At 44.3% G+C, this 24,065-nt stretch overlaps 2 protein-coding genes across 4 annotated transcripts in view; both read left to right on the top strand.

The window, feature by feature from the left end:
- Positions 1-2,033: 2,033 nt before the first annotated feature.
- Positions 2,034-4,515, top strand: nog2 (noggin 2). Its single transcript, XM_028431039.1, has one exon. The coding sequence runs from the start codon at positions 3,271-3,273 to the stop codon at positions 3,901-3,903; it is 633 nt and encodes a 210-aa protein (XP_028286840.1). The 5' UTR covers positions 2,034-3,270; the 3' UTR covers positions 3,904-4,515.
- Positions 4,516-15,157: 10,642 nt separating this feature from the next.
- The window catches only part of ntn2 (netrin 2), a 36,337-nt gene continuing 27,429 nt past the window's right edge, over positions 15,158-24,065 (top strand). Inside the window, exons 1-2 of one of the 3 annotated variants that reach the window (XM_028431703.1) lie at positions 15,158-15,355; positions 17,681-17,809. The gene's annotated coding sequence lies outside the window, so the exon portion shown is untranslated. Of the gene's footprint in view, positions 15,356-17,229; positions 17,357-17,680; positions 17,810-24,065 lie in introns of those variants that run through there. The other 2 variants (XM_028431702.1, XM_028431704.1) reach the window with 2 other exon arrangements.

Genomic DNA, 24,065 nt, shown 5'->3' with positions numbered 1-24,065 from the left:
CTGGATAAGCTCCTGTCTGGACCTTGGGTAGAGGCATTTGTATAGAGCTGTGGGGGTGTTAGTGTGTGTGTGTGTGTTGCATATGTGTGTATGTGTGTGTTGCATTCAGCAGAAGAGGAGAAGGGGGTCCTATCTGTGCCTAAGGGTTGCCCCCCCTGGCGCACCCTCACATGCGCCCTATTGAGACCTAAGGGAGCGTGAACAATCACTGCAAAACCAAAGAGCTAAGTCCCCTTGTTATACAAGCCCAATTTTCAGCACCGGTCCCACCTCTCTCCTCTGTGGTGAGTCCCACCCCCAGCTCAGCACCCCTCTCCTGCTCATCAGAGGTTGACGGGCTTCGTTAAAGCGAGCCAGGGTCCTTTAATGTCGTTATTTAATTAGTCATTCCACAGCAAACTGCCATCAGGCACCACCGCTGCCCCCACCCTTCTTCTGTCCTCTTTGCGGAAACCCTACCATCTTCATCACCACCTCCTCTTCCCCAACTTGCACACCATCACCCTCCTCACGGTCCCCTCCCCTCTCTACTCCTTGTCTTTATCTCCAGTAATTAGCCAGGGAATGGGGGTCGACTCATTGCTGGGTTAGTTGAGCATTAGTGCTTGAGACTATAGGAAGAAGGGAAGTGTCTTTCCCTGCATGGGGTTTCTCTCTCCCAAGACCTGCAGAGGAGGACAATGGAGATGGCCAGTTCTACAGTGACCAGCTCAGCCTTACTGTCCCTGCAGCCCACTGAGTCGTGTCTACACAGACACCCTAATCATACTGGAGTTCAGTATACTCTTAGGATGCTGCTGGTAGCTCTTTCCATGCGGTTAATATGGTTAAGCCAAGATAATGAAGTCTCTTAATCAATAAAATTACAGCAGTTCTTGCGATACAAGTCTATTTTTCTGTGATTCAGGTTGGCATAATGGACTCTAGAGTTGTGTTTTAAGTTTGATCACATAGGTTTTGAGCAGTTTCACTTGTGCATAAGTGAACATTCCTTCTTCAAACATGAGCAGTCCTACAGTGAGAGAGAGAGAGAGAGAGAGAGAGAGAGAGAGTCTGGGGAGCCCGTGGATCCACACCGTGCTGGATCAACGCCCTCTAGTGACCACTACAAAAGACAATCACAATGACACCAAGAGAAGAAGTGCAAGGCAACCACACTTTGTGGCTGGTGTAATTTACTGTATATTATGGCCATAATAATGTTGATTTATTTATTGTTGTGAAACTAGACTTTTTCTTTATTAAAATTCTAAAGGATTATACCTGAATATTAACATAATCTGGCGTTATTATAGTGACTATTGAAGCTTTGTGCATTAATAAATTACTCAATAACTTCCCCAGATAACGTTTAAGTTGTATTATAGGAGGATAAACATAGTTCAAACAAAAGGAAAAACGTTCAGCACGGCTGCTGATTTTCTCATAATGACTGCTTAGCATGGGAAAGGTACCGCTTAGTTATCCGTGGCCATTTATAGCCCTTAATTATGCGCCTATTTTGTGACCTCTGAGTTCAACGGGCCAATTCCTGTGTAGACCCAAATCCCGATGAACAAAGGTGGAATGTGATGCCCCTTTTCCGCAGACAAGCTACCAAACGTTTCCCATCAATTTCATGGGAAAGTTGGAGCCTATGAACTCTTAGACGCTTCAGCTGAATATTGTGAGTGCATCGCAGATGCTCTGCTGATGGAACTGGCGGGAGAAAACTGTTGAAATAATATTTAAAGTGTGTGTGTGTGGGAAGAAAACTCCTAATGCATACGTTATAATATTGTTTATGTTGTGTAATATTGCGCCATATAATGCAGGATAAAAACTGGCCCTTTAGGACCCAGTTGATCCTTGTCATTGTGGCTGATATTTTCCACGTTGTGAGGGGAGGGGGGGTAGCCTGGGGGAGGAGGAGGGGGGGGGCTGTCAATCATAGTGAAAGTGGCCGGGGTGGGCAGGTCCTTCTGACACTTTGTACCGTCGGAGGGGGATATTTAACTTGGGACTGAGCACCACTCGCTACAGACACACTCACACACAGTGTGCCTAAGCAAAGAAATGCTCCAGCGCCAAGTCTCTCAGACTCCTGAAGTAGGAGCGACTCAGTAGGAGCTTCTGTACCAGTTATCAAAGGAGTAGAGACGCTCCCTCAGGAATTGACCGCTTGCACCGACCGGGCAGAAAAAAAAATACAAAATAAAACGCTCCAGATTATGGACTGTCTCCTCGTGCAGCGACTCTACGATCTGGAGATTTTCTGAAAGGATTCAGCAATGCCACACTGAGAGGAACTCTGAACTGACAACTGGCTCTCTGCAGTTTGCATTTCACATGCAAAGCTTCTCTTCGTCGTTTTTTTCTTCTTTTTTTCTTATTTCATGCACAGCCAAGAGTTTTGTGGGGATATAATAAGCTGAGACTTTCTGTGTAAAATAAAACTGCTCTGCCATTTGGAACATCCTCTGGAAAGATAAATGGCTGTTATTTAATAAGTTGAGATTGTTTCCTACGACTCCTCTAAATTTTGGACATTTTCAGGAAAAGTGCACACATATCGACAGCTGGAATACCACAGGAGGCTGACTGCATAGACTTTCCCCCCCCCCTCCTCAGTCCATGGACCGTGCGCCCTGGGACCCTGTCAAACCTGAGAGCGTCAGGCGACGTTAAGAGAAACCACGTTTATAAAAGCCGTGCGTAAAAATAACATTGGCCAAGGCAGCCCTCATTGCCTGGCGCGTGACATTTAAAACTTGGTGAAGTACTCTTTTGTGTGCCCTTCTCTCTCGGGACGCTCCGGATCTATTCTGTCTCTTTAGAAAACACTTCATTCCATGCAGCTCTCGCCTCGGCCGCTGTCATCCAGTGTAGACAGTTCGTCGTGGCTTCGAGTCCCCGGGGTAACCATGACGACAGAAAGAAACCCAAAGTGAATCCAATGAGCGGGGTGAGGCAGCAGAGAGCTTGAATAGAGTTTTCCCCATTTTGTTTTGTGCTTTTTTTTGGTTAGACTTTCTGTTAAGCAGGGGCACCTCTCCACGCTGCAGAGTTGCATCAGCGGGCAAATTGCAAAGTTGGAGGAGCCCTAAAAAGCAAAGCACTCCGCTCCATGTCATTCAAACCCGACGCGGTCTATTAAAAGTATCGCCTTGCTGGTGACTGAACTTCTACTATTTATGAAGCCCCGGGCAAGTCATTGCAGACAACACAGTAAGTGGGGAAAGAACTGAATACTATCCAGGAGAAGAGCCGGTGCGCAACGCAGGAGGAATAATGGGCCTCTCACAAACGCTACTCGTTTACGCGCTGGTGTGCGTTCACATTGGAGTTTCCCAGCATTACCTTCGCCTCCGTCCATCGCCCAGTGATCACCTTCCCGTGCCCGATTTGAAAGAGGACCCCGACCCGGAGTACGACCCCCGGGAACAGGACTTGGCCGAGAGGACTCTGAGGAGAAAGCTCGGCAGTAACTTTGACCCCTCCTTCATGTCCATCACCTTGCCCACGCCGGTGAACGTCACCGCGCCAGACAACGAGGTAAAGCTGGGGCCCATACCTAACGAGTTTAAAAAGATAGACCTCACAGTGACCCCCTATGGAAAGCGGATAAAAGTGGGCAAGAAAGCCCGCAGGAAATTTCTGCAGTGGCTCTGGACCTATACGCACTGCCCTGTAGTGTACACCTGGAAGGATTTGGGCGTGAGGTTCTGGCCACGTTATATCAAGGAGGGAAACTGTTTCTCTGAGCGCTCTTGCTCCTTCCCTGAGGGGATGTCTTGCAAACCCGTCAAGTCAATCACCAAGATTTTCCTCCGGTGGTATTGTCAAGGCTTTCTAAGACAGAAATACTGTACGTGGATACAGGTGCAATACCCAATCATCTCAGAGTGCAAGTGTTCGTGCTGAGGAAGTGGTCGATGAGGGGAGTGGACTGGAAATACGGTTTCTATTGCACTGTTAACTCTCTACAGAGATGGGCACCATAGCGAATCTATTTTTTTATATAGCATTTTAAGTGAAATACCAACATTGTACATATTTAAGAAAAAAATGCAGCTATTTTTGTTTCTAATTGAACCTGGACCATATTTTATTCTCCACCCTGAAACGTTGCTTTTTGGGGGAACACGAGCACTTCATAAGGAAGAGCTTTTTTTTGATATTTTTTATGAGACATTGAGGATGGAATGCATATGCTACACTTCTCCAAGAGGTGAACCTTTTTTTTTTCAACTGAACATTGATGCTGACTGTTACTTCACTGCAATGCTGCCTAGAGTTTTTTTGTATAATATTAATATCAATAATAATTAAATTGTAAAAAAAAGAAAAAAAGTTGAGGTTAAAGATATATATAAAGGCGTGAACTCAGCTTTTTTGGAATACATAGTATTGTAGGAATAAACAAATCTGTACGTTTTATTTATTATTTTAACGATTTGTGAGTATAGAGCATAAGAGAATAGCAGAGTATACCAGAATAAAAAAAATATGGGAGATGTCTACTTGAATATTTCTAAAAATGACAAAAAAATAAATAAATAAAGAAAAAACATATCAGTGTACATGTTATGGTTACACGTTTTAGCAATAAAGTCTATCTTTTCAACATGTGTTACTGTCAAGCCATGTTGCATACAACGAGTGTCTATCGGGGGGGGGGGGGGGGGCTATGCACTGTAAAATATATCATGTCAAGCCCTGGTGGCTGAGTGCGTTTGTTTCCAATTAAACTTAAGAGGATTTCTATAAATAAGCATCATACCAGGGTAATTTGATCCAGACACATTGGCTGGAAACAAGTGATAAGTCATGAAAATCTAAGATATTTTTTACAGTGTAGATGGTCCCGACGTGGAGTGGAGCTACTATAACTGCGAGTTTGAGTGGATCTGTGTGGACTGCCTGACGCTCCACGCCGTCACAGTGATTTTAGAAAGGGCTGATTTACTACGCTGCGTAATGCGCAACACATACCTCAAGCGCCTCCACAGAACTGGCATTCATTTGTCTCAGCCAGAGAGAGAGAGAAGAGGGGGCCGTGCGCGTTCATCTCCGCGTGTACGCGCTCCCTTCAGGGCTCCGAGGTGTTAACATAATGGGTAAAATATGATTCAGACATTTCAAACAGTGTCAAATGATGAAATGGCGAGCGTATGTAAACGTGTGAGCCTGGAGCGTCTGTGTGTGTTTCTGTTACTCTGGAAGCTCCACACAAGTTCCACTGAGGTATTTGTATAGAGCTGGACTGGAGCAGACCGGCGCCTATTCAAGTCTGACCGCCCTGGAGAGAGAGAGAGAGAGAGAGAGGGAGAGAGTGAGTGAAGAGAGAGAGAGAGAGCACAAAGCCCATAAAACAATGGTCAACTGTTTTTGACGTTAGCAGACTATTAATTGGAGAGCTGCTGTCTGCAAGTTAAAGAGATATGGCCAATTAAACGCGCTGGAGACGCGCAGGGAAATTAAGTCCTGTGGAATCAAAGCGAGGAGTCATTTTCTTTAAGTAGGCCTTTTTAATAGTGTTTATATTATTCTTTAAATATAATCAACGACTTCAACAGAGCTATGACTAAACGTCTGAAAGCTAAAAGCAGCGTGTGTAGTAGTATTTCCACTGAGCGCATCTCGTGTGCCTTTAAGTGATTTGTGTTTTTCTGCGGGCAGAGTTGGATTTGACACTTGCCGCCCGGTTATTGTGACAGAACCACTGAAGGGATTTGGTAAGCAGAGGAGAAGAACGGCAGCATGCCAGCGGAGGAGGAAGAGAGGGAGCAGGAGGGGAGGGGAAGGGGGCTGCTTTCCTTACTGTCAGCTTCTTTCTTGATGATGTCTCGGGGTTTTTAGAAACTGCGTCTCTGACTCGACGGCGCCACTCAGCCGCCCCCTCTCGACTGCGCAGAATGAGGCACTTTGGGAAACAGTAACCCTTTCAGGCTCTGCCCGGAGAGTATTTTAGAAGCGTGTGAAAGGCAATACGCCGCCCTGGCTCCAGCCAGTTAGGTGCGCACCTTTTAGAAACAGACCTTGCCAGCCAGTCAGATCGCTGGTTCTCAAAGTGGGGTCCGGGGACCTCTAGGTGGAACTTTCACAGGGGGGTCCTCAGGAAAATGACGAATATTGAATGTAATCATGCAGCACCTTTAATCCTTATAATCTCCAGGTTAAAAAAGGGGGAAAAACAAGGAGTAGGGATGTTTCTTCTCTGATATTCACTTTTAATTATATAATCTTGTTAGTCTCCACTGTGCTGAAATTGTTGCCTACTTGAGCTCAGGTTTCTTCTAACCCTGGTTATTTGCTTAAAGTCCATCTGCACTTTTAAACCCACTAAATTAATCCCACTAGAAATAGAAACCTTTTGAATACAGAGTTAATATAGAAGCATCTAATACGGTTGTAGGTTAAATATGGACGCTGTGGGTTGTTTTTCTCTCACACACAGGGAAACATGCCAGCCCAACTACCAAATGTTCTGTCCCGTCTTCACTTCGTGCAAAACTGTTGTGACTATTTGCGCAGCTGATGAAACCTACATTAACAAAACACAAAATGTCATCATAAATTCCAATCCTGGCTATAAGCAGAGCTCTGATTGACATGTTATGTGAAGAAAAATGAGCGAAAAGCCTCCCTCAACATCAACATCAACGTCAACATCAGCGGAGCATCACACATTGTCTGTAAAAATGTCAAGACACTGGTGGCCTTTAACCCCATCAGAGGCTCAGCATCATTATTGTTTGTCACAGCTTGTCTTCAGCACACGAAGTGCGCAACAATAACCACACAAACGCTTCATATATACATCTGCTATAAAGCACACATAAGGAGAATTAAATAAAGGCCTGGAGACAATTAGGATGGGGGGGGGGGGTGATGGGGGAGGAGGGGTGACATGCTTAGTGGTGAGGATGATGAGTCTGTGTCTCCTGATGATAGTCAATTATTATGATGGATTGTGGTCCAATTGGGAGTGATCTGTGGGTGGTAAAAGGCTTTCACTCAAACAAGACACATTCGTACCTGTGTGGACACATCTTTGCTGAAGTGTGATCGCATGCATGCACACACCACACTGCCGCGTGCACAGTATAAGTGGGCTGACAGACAGAGATGGAGACAAGGGTCTGTGGCTGTGAGTAAGGCCCAAACCCCATAGTTGTAAAAGCCAGTGAGTCAGCACTGGTGAGGTTATTGATGATGACAGGGTATTAGATTGAGCACTGAGGGGAGGGAAGGCACACACACACACACACATACACACATGTACATACACACACACATGAACAGAGTCACCGCAGATGATACCCGGCATTCCATCTCAACACTAGCTCCAGCTTGTGGTGTCTGCAGGCTTGTGTGTGTGTGAATAGACGTCATGAATTTGTTGTATAAGAGGCAAGAGATGATTCTAAGTGAGTAGTGTGTGTTTTTCAAGGTCAGTTTCAGTTTTCAATTGATTAGTCACTCTGTAAATCACAAAAAAAATCTAAACGGTGAATTACAATCCCTTTTCATTTGCCTGAAATGTGTGTCTATGTCAAGAGTCTTCAGTGAGCTCACATATGCTTCTCAGACCAATCCAGGATCATCCGCTCGTCTGATGTCAACTGCAAGAGCTTACAAACCTGACCTGGAGTCAGCAGCAGCAGAAGCAGGCGCAGGATTCATAACATACCGTTACATCAACACAGTGGCCATCTCTGGTCGGCAAACAACAGGTGACTGTGGTCGAATAACAGGTGATTGTAATCAAACTCCAGTCACTGCCAACAAGTGGTGCTTATGATAATTAAGCAGACAGGTAGGTAATCTGTGCAATGCCACAGAGAGTCATGAGTGCATTCATCATTCACAGGATTACATTACTCAAATCTTAGTTTCTCAACATTGGCTGGCATTTAATTGTAGGGATTTGTCACATGTGGAAAAGCAGTTTTTTCATGTTTAAAATCAACCTCCATGCACACAGTTTCCCATATTTTTTGTGTGTATTTTCTGCTGGGACTGCTTGTTGTAATCCTCCTCTACCCAAAGTTTTAAGAATGTTATGAAGCAATTTCCCCACTGTGGGACAAATAAAGAGTTTTTTTTATATTTTAATCTTAGTGAAATCATGCAAAAACAAACCTACTGTCCTAACTGGGCAAGGGTAGAGAAAAGATTGCATTCTATATTCTTCTGGTCTATATTGCACATGTACAGTATATGATGCACATCAGAAAAAAAATAACAGCGACATTTCACCAAGAAAGGTACCACACATAGCAGTAAAAAGCTCACACAAGTTCCCCCTGTACAGTATATATGCCCTTACGCTGCTACCATTTTAATCAGACATACAGTGTCAGAGTCACATTTCCGTAGTCATGCTTGGTGATTACTCAGTTTAACTCGTGTAAGATGTAACAGATATAGTGAGCCCAAAGTAAGGCCTAAAAATAGAGCTGTGGGTGGTGCAGTACTCTCACGGCTGGGAATAGTGCATATTCTGAGCTCTGTTTCCATGGTTACTTGTGCTTTCTCCCATTGTTTCAAATTCAGAAAACAGTCCCTCTGCATAACCGGTCACATTTTCACATGTTTTTTTACCACTCAGGTGAGCAACACAAGGAACACATTCACATTACAAGTACCCCTCATCATTAGACATCACCTCCACCGCACAAACACTTCATGCTCCTGGTTATTATGAGGACCTATATAGGTAGACTATATTTAACCTGTTTACTGCCCAATTTGTTTGTGATTGCAACATTATATACACACACACCTGTCTCAATTAAATCAATATTTTCCATATTTCACCTACTATCAGCTCACAGATTGCTGTGTTACTCCCTGAGTACACACATATACGCAGCCACACTCACACAAACACATACACCTCCCCCTCACAGCCTGTCCGGTGGCTGTCTCCCAGTACCCCTCTGTGCGCCTGGATGGCATGCTGAGAATGTTTACTTTCGCCACAGTGTGTATTTACAGAGCCTAATAGTTTTTTAGGCCGCAATGGCGCCTCACTTCGTAACATGTGTACAACCCACCTACTCCGTCTGACTCCCAAACACACACACACACAAACACTCCACCGAACAACAAATCAAATCTCTGGTATTTGGGGTTTGGCAGTGCTGTGCAAGCTCTGATGTAGCCAGGTGACACGAGGAAGCAGAATGTGATGGTACCTCGTCTGTAATCGGAATGAATGGAGATGCAGCTAAAAATAAGCCTGGGGACGGGAGTATGTGTGCTATGAGAGAATGAATGAATGCATGCAATGAATGGACACATGATGTCTTGAATGGTTGTGTGGCAACTAAAAAGATTTATGAATGTGTGTAAAGCATGTGTGAGCAAGTTTGTGAGCGAGGAAGCGGCTGAGGGAGATGATGAAGTGTACCATGGATAAAGCAGGCTTTGTGATGGCAGATGACTCTTTCCTCACATCATGTTTGCCAATGAGATGAGGAACCTGTGGGCTGATTAATGCATTGATGATCACTGCAATTGGGTGAATGACACAAAAGTCTTAGTCACTTTTCATTGATTCTACACAGAATCTTAACACATGGAAAAGAAGGCAGAACCCTGTAATTAAAATAAGAATAAGGGTGTACAATTAATCTTTCCTCCCCCTGACTCATTAATGGTTTTTACTAAGGAAGCTTGCCCTTGAGTGATAAACAAAATGGCTACTACTAAAATGTAAGGTTATCAACAGCATTTTTATGTCGAAATTTGTGTGGCGGGCTTTTATTGTTTATTATTGTTTGTTTATTATTGAAAATAAGAAAAATATCAATAATAATTAAACATTAGACTGCAGTACCATTACAATGAATTGATAGATGTTATTGGCCTAATGTAGAAAGAGATAAGTCAATAACGTGTGGTGTTTAAGGTGATTGCAGAAAATCAGCCTTTGTGTTATTAACCCAAACCTCTATGAGGACAGGAAAACATAGGGGAATGTGAGACAGTGAGAGAGTGAAGAGACTCATCATCACTGTACAGGCCACTGACAAAATTCTTAATGGACCTGATGAGAAACATGGATCCAGATAATTCCATCTTCCATCTTCTGTAACCAGCAATAGAAATCTTAGGAGCCTCGACCTCCGAAGACAGACAAATCAATGACGTCTACAGGGAAGGTGAAATTCAGTGCTGCTGATGAAGGATTATTGCTGGGCTTCTTCACCTGAACAACACTTTAGACTACTACCTTCTTCTCAAAATGAGGAAGAAGCTCAGTGGTCACAATTTAAAAAAGGTTGATGTCACTATATGACAACACATGTGTGCCCGATATCCATATGGTCCATGATTAGAAAAGTGACTCTTTATGTCTTGAGCTAAAAACTCCATTGCCACTAATACGCTGTTGTTTGGAGAAAAACGAGTCTGTCCTCCTAAATATTTTCACAAATCAAGTCCTATTTTCTGGTAATCCGCACCGTGGGACATGTTAGACCAATTAGAAATCACCACAATATACCTCACCAAGAAGTGTCTAATAGTATCAAATTAATGTGTCTTTTAACAATCACCATTAAAGAGGCAAAGGAGGTGGTGTTCTCGATCCCACTGAAAGGACAGAAAAGGCATTAAGAGTGGAGTCTAAAACACTCAGGGCATTGTTTTATTTTCTTTCTCCCATTAGACAAAGAGCACGAGGGAACCAAACAGGTGAAAATAACTGCCTGCATTTTCCCCACGGGGCCGCCATGCACGACTTGGGCTGCTGAACCTGATGTTCTGACGCCTGTCTGTCTGTCGTATTCAGCTGAGGTGGTCTATTCAGAGTGAGAGGGACCAAGGGACACACAGGCCACAGGGTGTGGATGTGCATATGTGTTGGTGTGTAAGGGGGAGGGAGGAGGCACTGTGAGCAGCAGAGAATGCCTGGTGATGGGTTACCAAAAACAGAGCACCAGGGGACAATGGGACCCAGGACATTCCTGACATAACCCCAACACACCGGGGAGGAAGTGGAAGGGGGGATTTATTGGTGTCAACGGCCCCTTGCCCCGAGAGGAGGAACGGGTGCCTCTTTTGTCCCCTCTGGCGTTGGAGATGGACTGAATCGAGACGCCTCGTATAGAGAGGACGCCTCTACACACATACACACATAATCACTCCTTTGAAAGAAGAACCACCAATTAGGGAATGGACATATAGTGGTTTAGACTCAAAGGGGGCAGGTTTCTGTGTGTGTTCTTGCAAGCCCGCCTGCATGCACTTTTCAATAGGATCTGAATGTAAAGGGAGAGCCAAATAGGATGCTTTTCAGCTCAAAGTGCACTAGGGTCGACCCCATGGGAACACCGCTACCAACTTGTTTGAATCAGAGAGCATTTAGTCTCATTTAGGAATGGTTCATGTTACACTGAAATAGACCACAATGAACACAACAATGTAATACACTGATAATTGGCGGGACAATTGGCAAGTGAATTTCCCAAACTGTTCCTGTGCCACTTTGGGAAAAAAAAACTAATACAAAAAAAAAAGTTTGAGTTCCTAGAAATGGTGTGAGTCATATCATCCATTATGACCCTTTCATATTATTCAACTGGTGAGAAGAAGAAGTTTTAGTAATGGGAGGTCTGGTTTTGAATTGCATTGTAATTACTGACCCAGTCTGAGCTATCCTCACAGCTTACAGCTTATGCAAACCATATTGAAGGTAAATACCTCTTTTGTGAACAGAAATGACTACAGAAAGCTGACCACTGAGCCTGACAAAGAATACTTTTTCCCCATAGATACTCAAGACGTAAGCCTAACAGAAAACATCAACCACACTGACTGAGAACTATATTTAGAGCTATTGGTTTAGAAAATATCGATATATATATATATACACACACCAGGACAAATTTCACCTTTACTTTTAACACATCAGTCTACACACATGCACATATATATATATATATATATATCTATATATATATATATATATATCTATATATATATATATATATCTATATATATATATATATATATATATATATATATATATATATATATATATATATATATATATATATATATATATATATAGATATATATATATATATCTGGCCACCTGTTGTTTGCTGCTTTTCTGTCTGAAGTCAGGTTTGACCAGTTTTGATAATCTGTGGCCTTGGAGGTTGATCACCTACTTAACAAACAATAAAGCAGGTGAAACATGCCAAACTGGACCAACACTGTCATCTAGTGGTGAAAATACTGTGTTATCTCTTCCAGTTATGTGTATATAATGATAGCTTGTAAATCCGTGTCACCACACTGTGGTTATATGTGATAAGCAGCTATGAAGCCAACCTTTTGAGGTTTCACATGCTCGGGGGCTGCGTCACCTTCATGTTCACATAGTTGTCTGGGTGACATCATTGGACAGTCTGGAAACCTTGCATTCGGCGTGTAAAGTAATCAAATACGGAAAAAAGCATCAGTGGATGTAGGAGCTCTAGTCAACCAAATGACGGTCGGCTGTTGGCCAGTGTCATGCAGTCAGTTTATCCGGCATCGTTGGCACTACTCTGAGTCTCGTTGGTGGCTTTGGCTGCAGAGCCCACTGGCTCACAACACCACAATCAGCTTTGGCCCAGTGTATGGTGTATCTGGGCATCTAGTCGTGAGCTGCCAGTTTAAGGCTGCCATATACATAGCAGAGATTTCAGCTAAATGCCAGAATATTTAAAAACTTACACTATGCTACTTCATCGGTGGGAAAGGCTCTGGTGAATGTGGCAATAAAGCACATAAGCTAGCACACATTTGTTAACTTACACAGTAAGATTCCATTCAACTGGATGATCACAAACCAATCAGAACTGGTAATGATTATCAGCTATGATGCTGATCAGTGTAGACAGGCAAGAGGGAAATACTGAAACATTTAAAAACTCTGCTGCAATTGATTGCAGATTTATTAGGCCATTATATCAGTGTGCCTGACTCTAACCTCTACCATCATCCACTTCCAGCTCACTGGATTACGACTAATTCAGAAAGCGGCTCTGTAGCCTTGGGTGGCATTGTTGTGGCCATACAATTTATTAGCTAATCAGAAAGACAGTGCCAGATTCCGCTGCTCATGAATATCAGGAGGGAATGAGAACCAGAATCTGAGCTTTCATTAGAGAGTTTTGACTCTTTCACATCTACAGAACACACATAGAGTTCAAATGGGAACTCCCAAGCACTTCCAGCTGGCAACACTTTGGGATAATGATGCTGGATTCCACACAAATGAAGGGTCTAAATACCACCAGAGAGGCACCTGAATGAACCCCCCTTCCTTAATGCACAGACATGCATGCATGTATGTATGTAAAAAAAACACACATATACTTCCAACCAATACTTTTTCTCTGTGGGTTAATCACACATGCGCCTAAACACCAAGCCAGTTTCCCACCGTTATCTTTGACAGTCACTGCTGTCAAATGTAAGCAGCTAGCCCCAAAATAATCCCACATCAAGCCAGCAGCAACCCCCCCCCCCCCCCCACGTACACACTGAGGCCAGCACACATCCTCCGATTCTTCAGGAGTGCAGATTGGGTTACTGCAGATTCCAAGCTGCGGCCTCAAGGTATCCTCGTTTAAAAACTCTCTGCGGTTGAGTCATCAGTGCAAGCTGGGAAGAGACCACCTTCAGTGGTGTGATGTCAAAATGATGGATGGGACAATAATACTGGTAGAAGAGCTATTGATAGCTCTCTTTCCTTAATGTTGACATGTTGATACTGCACACCCCAAGCAATGTGTGTGACACAGAGAGAGAGAGAGAGAGAGGGGGCCATGTTGGTATTATAAAACCCATTAATATCTCTTCCGTTCCCACTCAGGCCATGGGTGTTTGAAGTGGAGTGGCAGCTGAACCCTGAGCAAGTGAGTGTGCCGAAGGATGTATACAATAATGCCAAGATGCTGTCTTGACTTAAGATGAGTTGGCAGAGCGAAAGTAAACAGGCGGGGTTCCCCAGGCGGCTGTTGTTATAATCGGGGGTGTGTTGAGAGGGGCTCAGGCTGTTTATTTTTACATGAGACCTCAGTGTCTTTTAAAGTGCCCTCTCTCTTTTTTCCCCCTCTTTCTTGACCTCATTTTCTAAAGTCCCACCCCACCCTTCTTCATCCACCTCTTTGCCAGCAGCAACTAATTAACAGTCAGTTGGGTTCCACCATACTCTGGTGTTTGGCCCACTTCTCTACCACTGACTGTAAAGACATATGAATATGCAGTGTGTATCACATTACTGTGAGTTGAACTAAATCCACTGTGGGACGTGTCAGTGTCAGGTTTCCGCTTGTGACACTAATTGAATCACTTGTCCCATTAGCTGAGTCAATCTGCAGCCTTTTCGGTTCATGCCACTGCCTATAGTGTAGCTCAAGTTTTATGTAGATAAGTAAAAAAAATAAAAATAAGATGACACAACGCTTTGCTTATAAGTTTATGCTCACTGTTAATGAGTGCACATCACAATTGGTGCAGGCATAGCAGCTGTGGCATAATCACTACATGATATTAGCTAATGCGTTCTTATGCTGATTGTCTTCTGACGACTACATTGTAAAAATCCATATAATTGAACGTGGAGATAGAGTGACCTCACCAGGTCTCTGCAGTGAACTCCTAACTGACATGAAGTCATTTTACTCTATTTGATTTTATTTCAAGCTGACTGCAAACATTTTGACTCACAGGTGTAACTAATAACATTAATGATGGCTGCATTCCTTTTAGGTGTTTTAGTGCCAGTTCCTCTACTGTGCTTTGGCTCACTGGAACAACTACATGAAACATCATTAATCTTATTAGTAACACCTGTGCTCCTCCTGCTATGACAAGGCTACATGTCTTATTACTTAGGCATGCTTGATTACGTCTTCTCATGGGGTCTTTTATTATGGGCACAAGAACAACAAGGGTTTTGGGGCTAACGGAAAGTAATGAAATGTAAATGTATTGATCAGTGAGATAAACTGCGCATGTGAACACAGATAAGAAGTCAGAATGCGTAGTGCAGGTGTTTCACCACAAGAGGGCGTCCTGTCACCATTATAAACCAGACGGGGGTTTCCCCCCCTCTGGACAAGGTAAGCATCTCCTTGCGCTATAACAGCAGGGATGCCAAAAAATGAAGCGAGGAAAAAGCCGGAGGCTGACATTTTCTCCAGGGTGTCCGCCGCAGGGAACCCAGCGCTGAGAGCCCCGGGGCTTTGAACAGACAGACCACTGAGGCTTGCTTTGCAGACACAATCAACACACTGATCCAAGTGCAACAACTCTAAAAGGACCGAGGAGAGCTCCCCGCTTGAATCCCATCTGACAGCAAGTGAGTGTGTTGCCTGTTGTTAGCCTTGTTTTCTTTTATTCTGTCTTTGACGCAGTCCAATCTCTACCACTTACTTGTAGGTACAGAGATAATCGCAGATTAGTGGCTGTTTTGGTGGGGCCCCCTTATTTTACAGAGATGCGTCAAAATTGGAAAGTGCGTATAGATAGCCTACTGTCACAGTGTGGAAGAAACAGTAAGATCAGACAGCAGTAAAATCTACTCAGGAACTTAAACTTCCAGCAACTCCCAGATCAAAATTCTCAAGGCCTGCTGTTTTCGTTTTACTCTATTTACTGGTTTATTTGTTCAAATGGCTCAGTTTAAACTCTGCTATTTTAATCAAAAACACTGGATGGCAAAAAACGGCATGTCCATCCAGAGTCTGAACTAATCAGGAATTAAAATAGAAATAAAATTGGAATGACTGTTTGTTCTGAAACTGATTTAGATTATTCGCCTGAGAACACCAGTGACTATAATGAACAAAAAACATTTATAATCAACAAATAAAAGACTAAAACAAAACAAGAAAACAGTAAGATAAATGTACAAAGACAAGAAGTGTTTTTGTTAGGATGAAAATGTATTCCGTTGTGACAGAGCTGGCACCCCGCTGTTTCTAAATCTATTCTTTTTTCATGGACATTGGTAATTAGTATTGGCTGCAGGTGTGTCGCTCTGTGGGCGTCACGAGCACGCGCACTCGTGCACAGGATTGGGGTTAATGCCTGAAGCGTTTAATTATCCGGAGGTCTTTAATGCGTCTTTAAACGCTCTTTGTTTCAGGTGAATTATTAGAATATAAAAGATGCCAAAAGCGCAGCTTTGGTTCCGGGCCCGGCTCGGCTCGACTCGACTCGGCTCGACCCGGGGGCTGTTCCCACCAGTGGATGGTACACTAAATAGCCTCTACAAGAGGAATGTTGATCAGCTTACTGCGGAGCCAGGAGGTGCGCGGGATTTGATCAGCCGCGGTGCTTGAATGACCTGCCGGTATATAGGCAGGCTGCACCTGCAATAACACGCAGAGCAACACGCGAGCTGTCGCCTATAAATTAACTGGAATTATGACGTGGATTGAGACCGTCCTCGCGGTTCTGCTGGGCTGCTTTTACATATGTAACACATGTAGCTTTTGATGTGATTGGCTGAGGCAGTTCCAACAGGAAATTCTTTGGCTTTTTAATGTAAGGAAATAATATAATAATAATAATAATATAATAATATTGACTACATGTGACATATCTGTGTAATTCTGAAGTCACTGTAATCCAGTGACCTCTCCAGTGCGCCTTTACGCACACACCCTCTTCACAGGCTGTATATAAAATTGCACTCATCATGACAAACCACATGATTTTTAACCGGCACTAAGAGAGGGGTATAAAGCCATATGAACGCAGTTAATGAGTTAATGCGATGCTGTCATGGCCGGGGGCGCAGAGCCACATTTTGCCTGCCAAAGCGAGCCTCTCTTTACACACACACACACACAGAGTCAATCCCTACGATGCAAACCAATACCAAAATAGGTCATTTTAATCTGAATCTACTTTTATTCTTACATATTAATAAACTCGTCGAAACATCAGCATTGTCAGTGCCTTGACGCTCGGCCGAACGCTAATAAGTCCAGCATGTGTTGGACTGTTATTGGGATTAATAAATTATAACATTCTGCATCTGCCTCTTGTTTCTGCGGGCCCCGGAGCCCCGCTAAGCCTCCTCTGTTTCAACAGGTTCAACGTTGTGTGCTCATTACGACCTCCATATGGCTGCCTGTGAACACAGTGAGCCATGGAGCATTTGGCAGGCAGCACAGTAACAACCAGTCCGTAAAGCGGCGGAGGTATTTGTTGTAAAAGTGAGACCAGTTGTGTTGTTTGAAGGAGGAAAGAGATCTCGAAACAAGTGGTAGTTTGTTCTGGGGGTTATTTTTGTTTGGGTATGTTTATTTTTTTGCCACACAACTAAATTCTACTCATGTTCAAATTACAGGTAAAGTGAAAGTTAACATTATTTTATTTTATTTTACGTAGACGTCTCTCTCTGTGTGTATGTGTGTGTGTGTCTCTCTCTCTCTCCCCCCTCTCTCTCTCCCTCTGGTGCGTTCTGACTCTTGCACACATGGTTTGGGAAAATCTGGGTTTGATTTTAATGGGGAGTAGCCTACCTCGGGCTCGCTTTACATATGGATGTACTGGACAGTTTTCAGTTGGTGTGAGCTTCGGGCGCGGATGGGTCCGGTGGTCTACCTCCTCTCGTTATCTTCACGTTCATGACTATGTCGCGTCTCTTTTTTTGTCCTTTTAACATTTTAAGGAGGCGAACGTAAGAAAACCGAGACACTTCTGTAGAGGACAGACGGAAGAAGAAGCACAAGGCTAATTGGTGTGGATCTCTCTTAGGGGACGTCGTTTAGAAAAGCGACAGTGACGACTTGACACTGAGGTAAGTTTATAATTCTGCCGCTCCCGCGCCCGTTTATTGCGCACCGTGTGTGTGTGTGTGTTTTATGTGGAGCGCAGATTTTCAATTTTACGCACCGCTTCTTTCCTTTGAGGAGGAGTAAAGTGACTCACGGCGCTCGCTGTGACGGGCTGTCCATTACCTGTCATTTGTTTCAAGTGAAGCCAATGACTGTCATTACCTTATTATAGACCGAAGTGACTGTAAGTAGGTGTTTGGGTTGCTGAATCACCGGAGCGCGCTGGATCAGAGCGGCGAACCAGCAGACAGGTGTCAGCCGCCTCGGTCTACACCTGGCTCCTGGGTCGCCGCAAAGAAGCGACAAAACAGCTCAAGCTGAGGATTTAACGCCAGGTACAAGATGTAGCCAGAGAGGTTTTTTTTTCTCCAGCATCTTGGAGCAGCTTGTTCTTCCTCGGCCAGTGTCCTAGAGCCACTAATAATATTTTCCCTTTTTTGCCACCACGTGTATTTCTTTTTTCAAATATGTGTTTGGGAAAAAAAGCACATTATGAAATATACGGAGCGAATTATGATGAGAACATTGAAGTGGCACTATTTTAGCCCATTGTTGGCAAGGTGTGACAGGAAACAATGGCCCTGACAATAATGATGAGCTCCACCCTCCCTAAGCTCATCCACCCTCAGCTCTCAAACAGTCACAAGCCTGGAAGTGAAAGCGAGAGTCCCACACTGATTGCTTATCTTAACTGCTTCAATAGACTTAAAGTTTGCCCCTATTGCAGCCTGAAACAGTGTCAGCCACTTGACCTACTTCTCACTCTCAGCAAATGACTGGAATCGGTCCCATGAAGAAGGCCTCTGAATCCTCAGTGCCGCTCAATGAGGTCAGGAAGAATGTGGAATTGGAAGTTGAATGGGTGATGCAGTGGAGTGCTGCTCGTGTAGAGCGCTGCCCTTGCTCGCCATGTTTTTATAAATTAATCATCATTATTTAATTGCATCACACCCTGCTGCCATTAGGAACAGAGTAAGAGAGGCAGAGCCAGGAGCGGCTAAAGGCACATGATGTGTGGAAGCTAATCCAAAGCAACATAGTGCAGATCTTATTCACTCCTGGACGTGTGTGTGGTATTTATGAAGCCCAGAGAAAGGTGGGGGGGCATAGGGATGGAGAAAGCTGCAGTAACATAAGCAGATCGTTTTCTTCTGCCTTGAAAAGCAGGATTCCTCAGGACTCTTGGCTCCGTCCACCTGAACGAGTAAAGTCAACACTTCCAATATATTTTTCTTCTGTGGCTTCAGCAACTTGACGGGGCAAAGTAATGCTAGATCTCTCTTTCTGTCAGGTCCTACTTTTCTGTTTTTGCTGCATGTAACATCATCCCCTTCCTTGACTCAAGCGTTTGTCATTCTGAATAAATGACACAAGCCGATTAAAAAAATGAGCTCTGCTCCACCATGATCCTGCTGCTGAAGGCTTGAACTCAGAGATCTGAACGATCACTTTCAATAATACAGCTGTTTGTCAAGATCAGATAATTACACAGGGAATGCACAAGAGTGTCGACAGATGTTCGATCTGACACCATGTGGAATTTCACACACAGACTTTTCCTGTTCTTTTACTTCCTGGATTATGGCCATCAACGACCTTGCATTTATAGTCAGACCTTGAAACAAATGTGGTGTGATAGAACACCCGCATTAGGCTCGCATTCATCGGCTCCGCTTTGGAGGTGAGAATGAAGTTAAAATGCTGTCGTACTGCTGACATAAGCGGCTGTGTGTTTTCTCTCGGAGTGACAAATTGGGTGTGCGTGTGTGTGTGCGCACTTAGCTTTTCTGTTAAAATACCCATCATTCGTCAGCATGACACCCAAGACGTCTGTAACTGTGGGAAGAAGATCCAGGGGCAAAGATTCACATGCTTTATCCTGCCACTTCCTGCACCCTGCTAGGCCCACGTTTGCTGGCAACACATTTCTTCCAGATGCAGAGTGATAGTGCGTGTGAGGTCTGCATGTGTGCCCGCTTAGTAGGCTATCAAAGATACAAAGAGTCACATAATGCAGAAGACAAAAGTCTCAGGTGTGCAGAACACAGTGCGAAACAACACACTGTCAAAATAGCAGGCTTCTTCTATAAAGCTGGACTAATATGTCCGCATGTAAATGTCAAACCGATGGACAGGCCTTTATGCTGCGACCTCTGACCTTAAGGCCAAGATTACCTGGAGTGCCATAACATAGATGTGAAGGAGTGGAAAAACTGCTGTTTGATGCTTCCTAAGCTGCACAATCCTTCAATCTTCATGTGTGAATGAGAATACAAATTATAAATACTAGAGTACACACTTTAATCCATCAACAACATTAAGTGTAATGTACACAACCTTGCGAGTATTCCAAGCATTTAATAGAATGATTTGTGGGTTTTTTTTCCCCCTGTGAGTTCAAAGCAGGTCCCTGCTCTCTGCAGTGGGGTAGAGGTTGTTCTTGTGCAATGGAAAAAAAAAGCGACTGTTTTCCTGTTAGGGGGGCTTTTTTTGGGAAAACCGCGGCTCTGCCTACCGCAGCCAACCTTCAAAGGGCCCTGAGTGTTCACCTCTCCTCTCCTTAAATCCTTCCATCCCTCTAAAACGAGCTACTTCCTCTCATATCCAAGAACACCTCACCTGCCCCTCAAGCTGCGGTCTGTGCTGTGCTCACGTCCATGGGAAATGTTCAATCAGTCCACCCACACACGCTGGAAACAGAGCACTCCGCGACCTCAGCGTCTCTCGTATGACTTTATTATCTCCGTCTGCTGCACGACAGTTGTTATCCAACTCGGAGAAGGAATCTTTAGCTCTGTCTGCCATCGTAGGACTGTGGGTGTCATCCTTTTTCTCAGGCGCATCTTGACAGCATATGTAGGGGAAATATTTCTTGTATTTGAAAACAGATCACAGCTTGACATCGGTGGCTGTAAATTTTTGGATTCCGGTGCCTGGACTTCCAACTCTAACATCCTGCCAGTTAAGAATTCAGGACAAATCCTTCCCTTTTAGTCAAGTTCCTGGCTATATTTGTGTTTTCTAAGTAGTTATTCGGGGCTGACAGGTTGTGGTTGTTGTAAAGTTATGTTCATTTGTTCATTTGTCCCGTGTAAAAGAAGCATTATTCTTGCTACAATTTTAAATTCTCTGCAAGTACTGCATACAGTTTCTTGTTGCAGCAAAAACACAGTGGACGTGTGTGAAAATCATGAAGTCATCTATAATTGTACCGTTTTTCTGTGACAAATTAACCTTGTATAACCCTGAGTGCGGTGAGTCACTAAATCTTTTTGCCTGCTCATGTCCTCTCCCCTCCCTACAGCTCCGAATTTTCTCACCAAAAATACTGACCTCAGTGACGAGCATGTTAACAGAAAAATACACCACAGTTTATCCATATCAGCATTTTCACCTCCACTTTTGTGCTAAACAGCAGCTTAGCACAACCTTCTGTCAGCGTCTGTGAGAACGAGCCTGACCTCATATTCCACCTTGCGCCGTCTGCCGTCTCCTTTCTCCTTCTGTTCGGTTCTGGATCAGGTTCTGTTGATTCAGAGAGCGGCTGTCAAGAGTCGGGGCCAGGCTATGCGGGCTGGGCCACAGAAGCTGCTGCATTCCTCCGCTGGGCGTTCAGCCTTTCTCCCTGCAGTGTCTCTTTCTGTCAAATGGAAAGGTATAACATATTTAATTTGTATGTTTTATTGATCCATCTGCTTGGTCTATGGCACACAGGTCCTGGAGCATATCAAACTCATGTTTTGGCCTTTCCCCACTTTTCCCCTGTTTTTCACATTGAATTGTTCAGGCACACACACACACACACACACACAGTGTCTGAGCCAGCATAAGTGGGCTTTAAAAATTTGTCAGTGATCCCCCTGCTAATGACGCCCTCAGCTGTGAGAGTTGACCCCCTCCTGCCCTCAGCCCTCCCTCCTCCTTCCCCTCCTCCTCCTCTTCAGTCCCTAATGAATGCCAGTGAGGAACTCAGCATAGCCTTCACCCCCACATCCACCACCCACTCACACAAACAGGAGGATCCTCGTCACTGCTGCCGAGACAGGACATCATCAAGTGGAATTTAAGCCACTAATATCTGACCCCCTGTTACCTGAGGCCTGTCAGTCATGTTGATTCATGTGGACAGGCTTAGTCAATGAGTGTGTTGATACAGGATCAGTTTTATTTATGCTCATATATAAATGTGATTATCACATAAAGGGACAAACGGTGACGAAGATGAAGTAATTGTGAGAAAATGCAGGACACGTATGAGAAGCAACAGGCCATGTGTAATCTGAGGGCTTCCTGATTTGTTGCATTAATAAGAATATGAAAACATACTGAATAAGAATGGAGGTGACTCTGTGGTTGGCCTATTAAAAAAACCCTCTGGGAAGCCAGTAATAACCCCACATGGGATTACCGTACAGGAGGCTGGGGGAAGAGCAGGGTACCAGTTTGGACCACAGCTTGCCGTCATCTGACACAGGCAACCCCAGAAGACCTTCCATTCACTCCCAGTCTGAGCACGGCCACCAAGCCGGCCCTCTAGAACAGCGTGAAAGGCTCCCACTTGGGATACAAAGTGGCTCAGCTGTCCCTCTCCTCTCCTCACCTCCCCCGGCGCCCTCCGCTACACCCAAGCCAAATAAAGCCTCTCAGCGACTTCTGTTTTCCTAATCTGTGAACTCTGACAGAAGCGCCCACGCTTGAAAGAAAGACAACTCAACATGGGATGATCTCCCGGTGACAGGGAGAAGCTGAAAAAACGTTCCCTGGAATGTCTCCGCTGAAACCACCAGACCACCCTGTCATCCTTCTCTTCCTCCCTCGCCCTCTCTCTCGCTCTCTGTCTCTCTGACTCTCTGTGCGGCTCCCTATATTCCTCAGTCACTTCCTTTTAATCTAATTTCCCTTCCTTTTGCCCCTCATCATCCACCTTCTCTAATTGGGCTGTCACCGGTTGATTAAAACCACTGAAAGTGTTCCAGCCAAATGGCCCAAGCGTTGTGGCAGAGAACAACTTCTTAGGGCTTAGTGGGAAGCCCCCACTCTGAAAGCCCTATATTTTTACATTCTTTCACACTGTCCATTACATTACATTACTAATGAGCAAACTATTTCACACTGCAGTAGCTCGACCGGCAGAGATTGCAGCATGTCAGCACAAGTACATTTTCCTTGCCATTAATCCACAGAAGAATGTTGTAGTGACAAATTAGCAATGCACTTTGTATTTGTTGCTGCACTCCAAGCAGCCATTCACTTGGAAGGAGTGCAGTAATAGTTTGTTAATTCAAACATTGACAGAACTGTAGCCATTATCAGAAATAAAAACATAAGTACATAGAAAAAACAAGATGTCCAGTGCACCCTGGCGATGTCCACTTCTGTCTGAAAGCTTCACCTGCACAGCTTCCTGAAAAGATTTTGTGTGTTATTCATTGTCTTTTTCACAAAGACAGAGATATGGGCCTGCAGCTTTTGCTACTTCAACCACATTTAATGAAAGACAATTTTCTCCCCCACTGAGGGGAACTTGTGGCTTGTTAAACACACTGTCGATGCTGAAAGCAGAGATTTTATGTTTTTTATTATTTTTTTTGCTGAAACAGGCCAACCTGCAAGGCTCTGTGCTGTGCTGACATCCTGGTAACGCTAACAGATGCTAAAACATTTTGTGCAGCTGGTTCACATGTGGCAGATTTCAGTGTGATATGGAAGAAGTCTTACAGTTCGAACTTTGCAGTAGTGTTGTCGGATTGACTGTTAGCACTTGCTGCTGGACGAGCATCTATTTCAGACGGCAGACTGAGTGGAATTAAACAGCCATGTCACTGTTCTCTCTCTGTTTAACCTACACGCTCGTCTGCCAGACGCGCCTGACAGCACCAGACCCTGGAATAGTCTCCCAGCAGGCCCAGCAGCACATGGACCGCACCATATTTAGTCATCCAAAGTCCAGACACAGACCAATGCAGCCCTCCACCTTAATCTGTCTCTCTTTCTCCCTCCATTGCTGCCTCTCTCATTTTTTATGTCCCTCCCTCTATCTCTGTCACTTTCCCTCTCTCTCTCCTACAGCTCCCATTCATCTCTGTCCTCGCTCACCCTCCCTCGAGTCATTTATGCTTTATCACTGTCGTGCCCCTCACTGTTTCTCTCCCCCTCTTGTGTCCCTCTTTCCCTTCTTACCAACCCAAACTCTTCCTGTTTGTCCTGGTTTCTAGTCTC

Source organism: Parambassis ranga, chromosome 19 (genome assembly GCF_900634625.1).
Source record: "Parambassis ranga chromosome 19, fParRan2.1, whole genome shotgun sequence".
In the NCBI taxonomy this organism is placed as follows: domain Eukaryota; kingdom Metazoa; phylum Chordata; class Actinopteri; family Ambassidae; genus Parambassis; species Parambassis ranga.
Note: the sequence above shows the minus strand (reverse complement) of the source record. Positions and strands in the feature narration are given on the sequence as shown.

Bases quoted from the DNA above. Each gene is read 5' to 3' on its own strand.
- nog2 (XM_028431039.1), top strand. From the start codon at position 3,271: ATGGGCCTCTCACAAACGCTACTCGTTTACGCGCTGGTGTGCGTTCAC.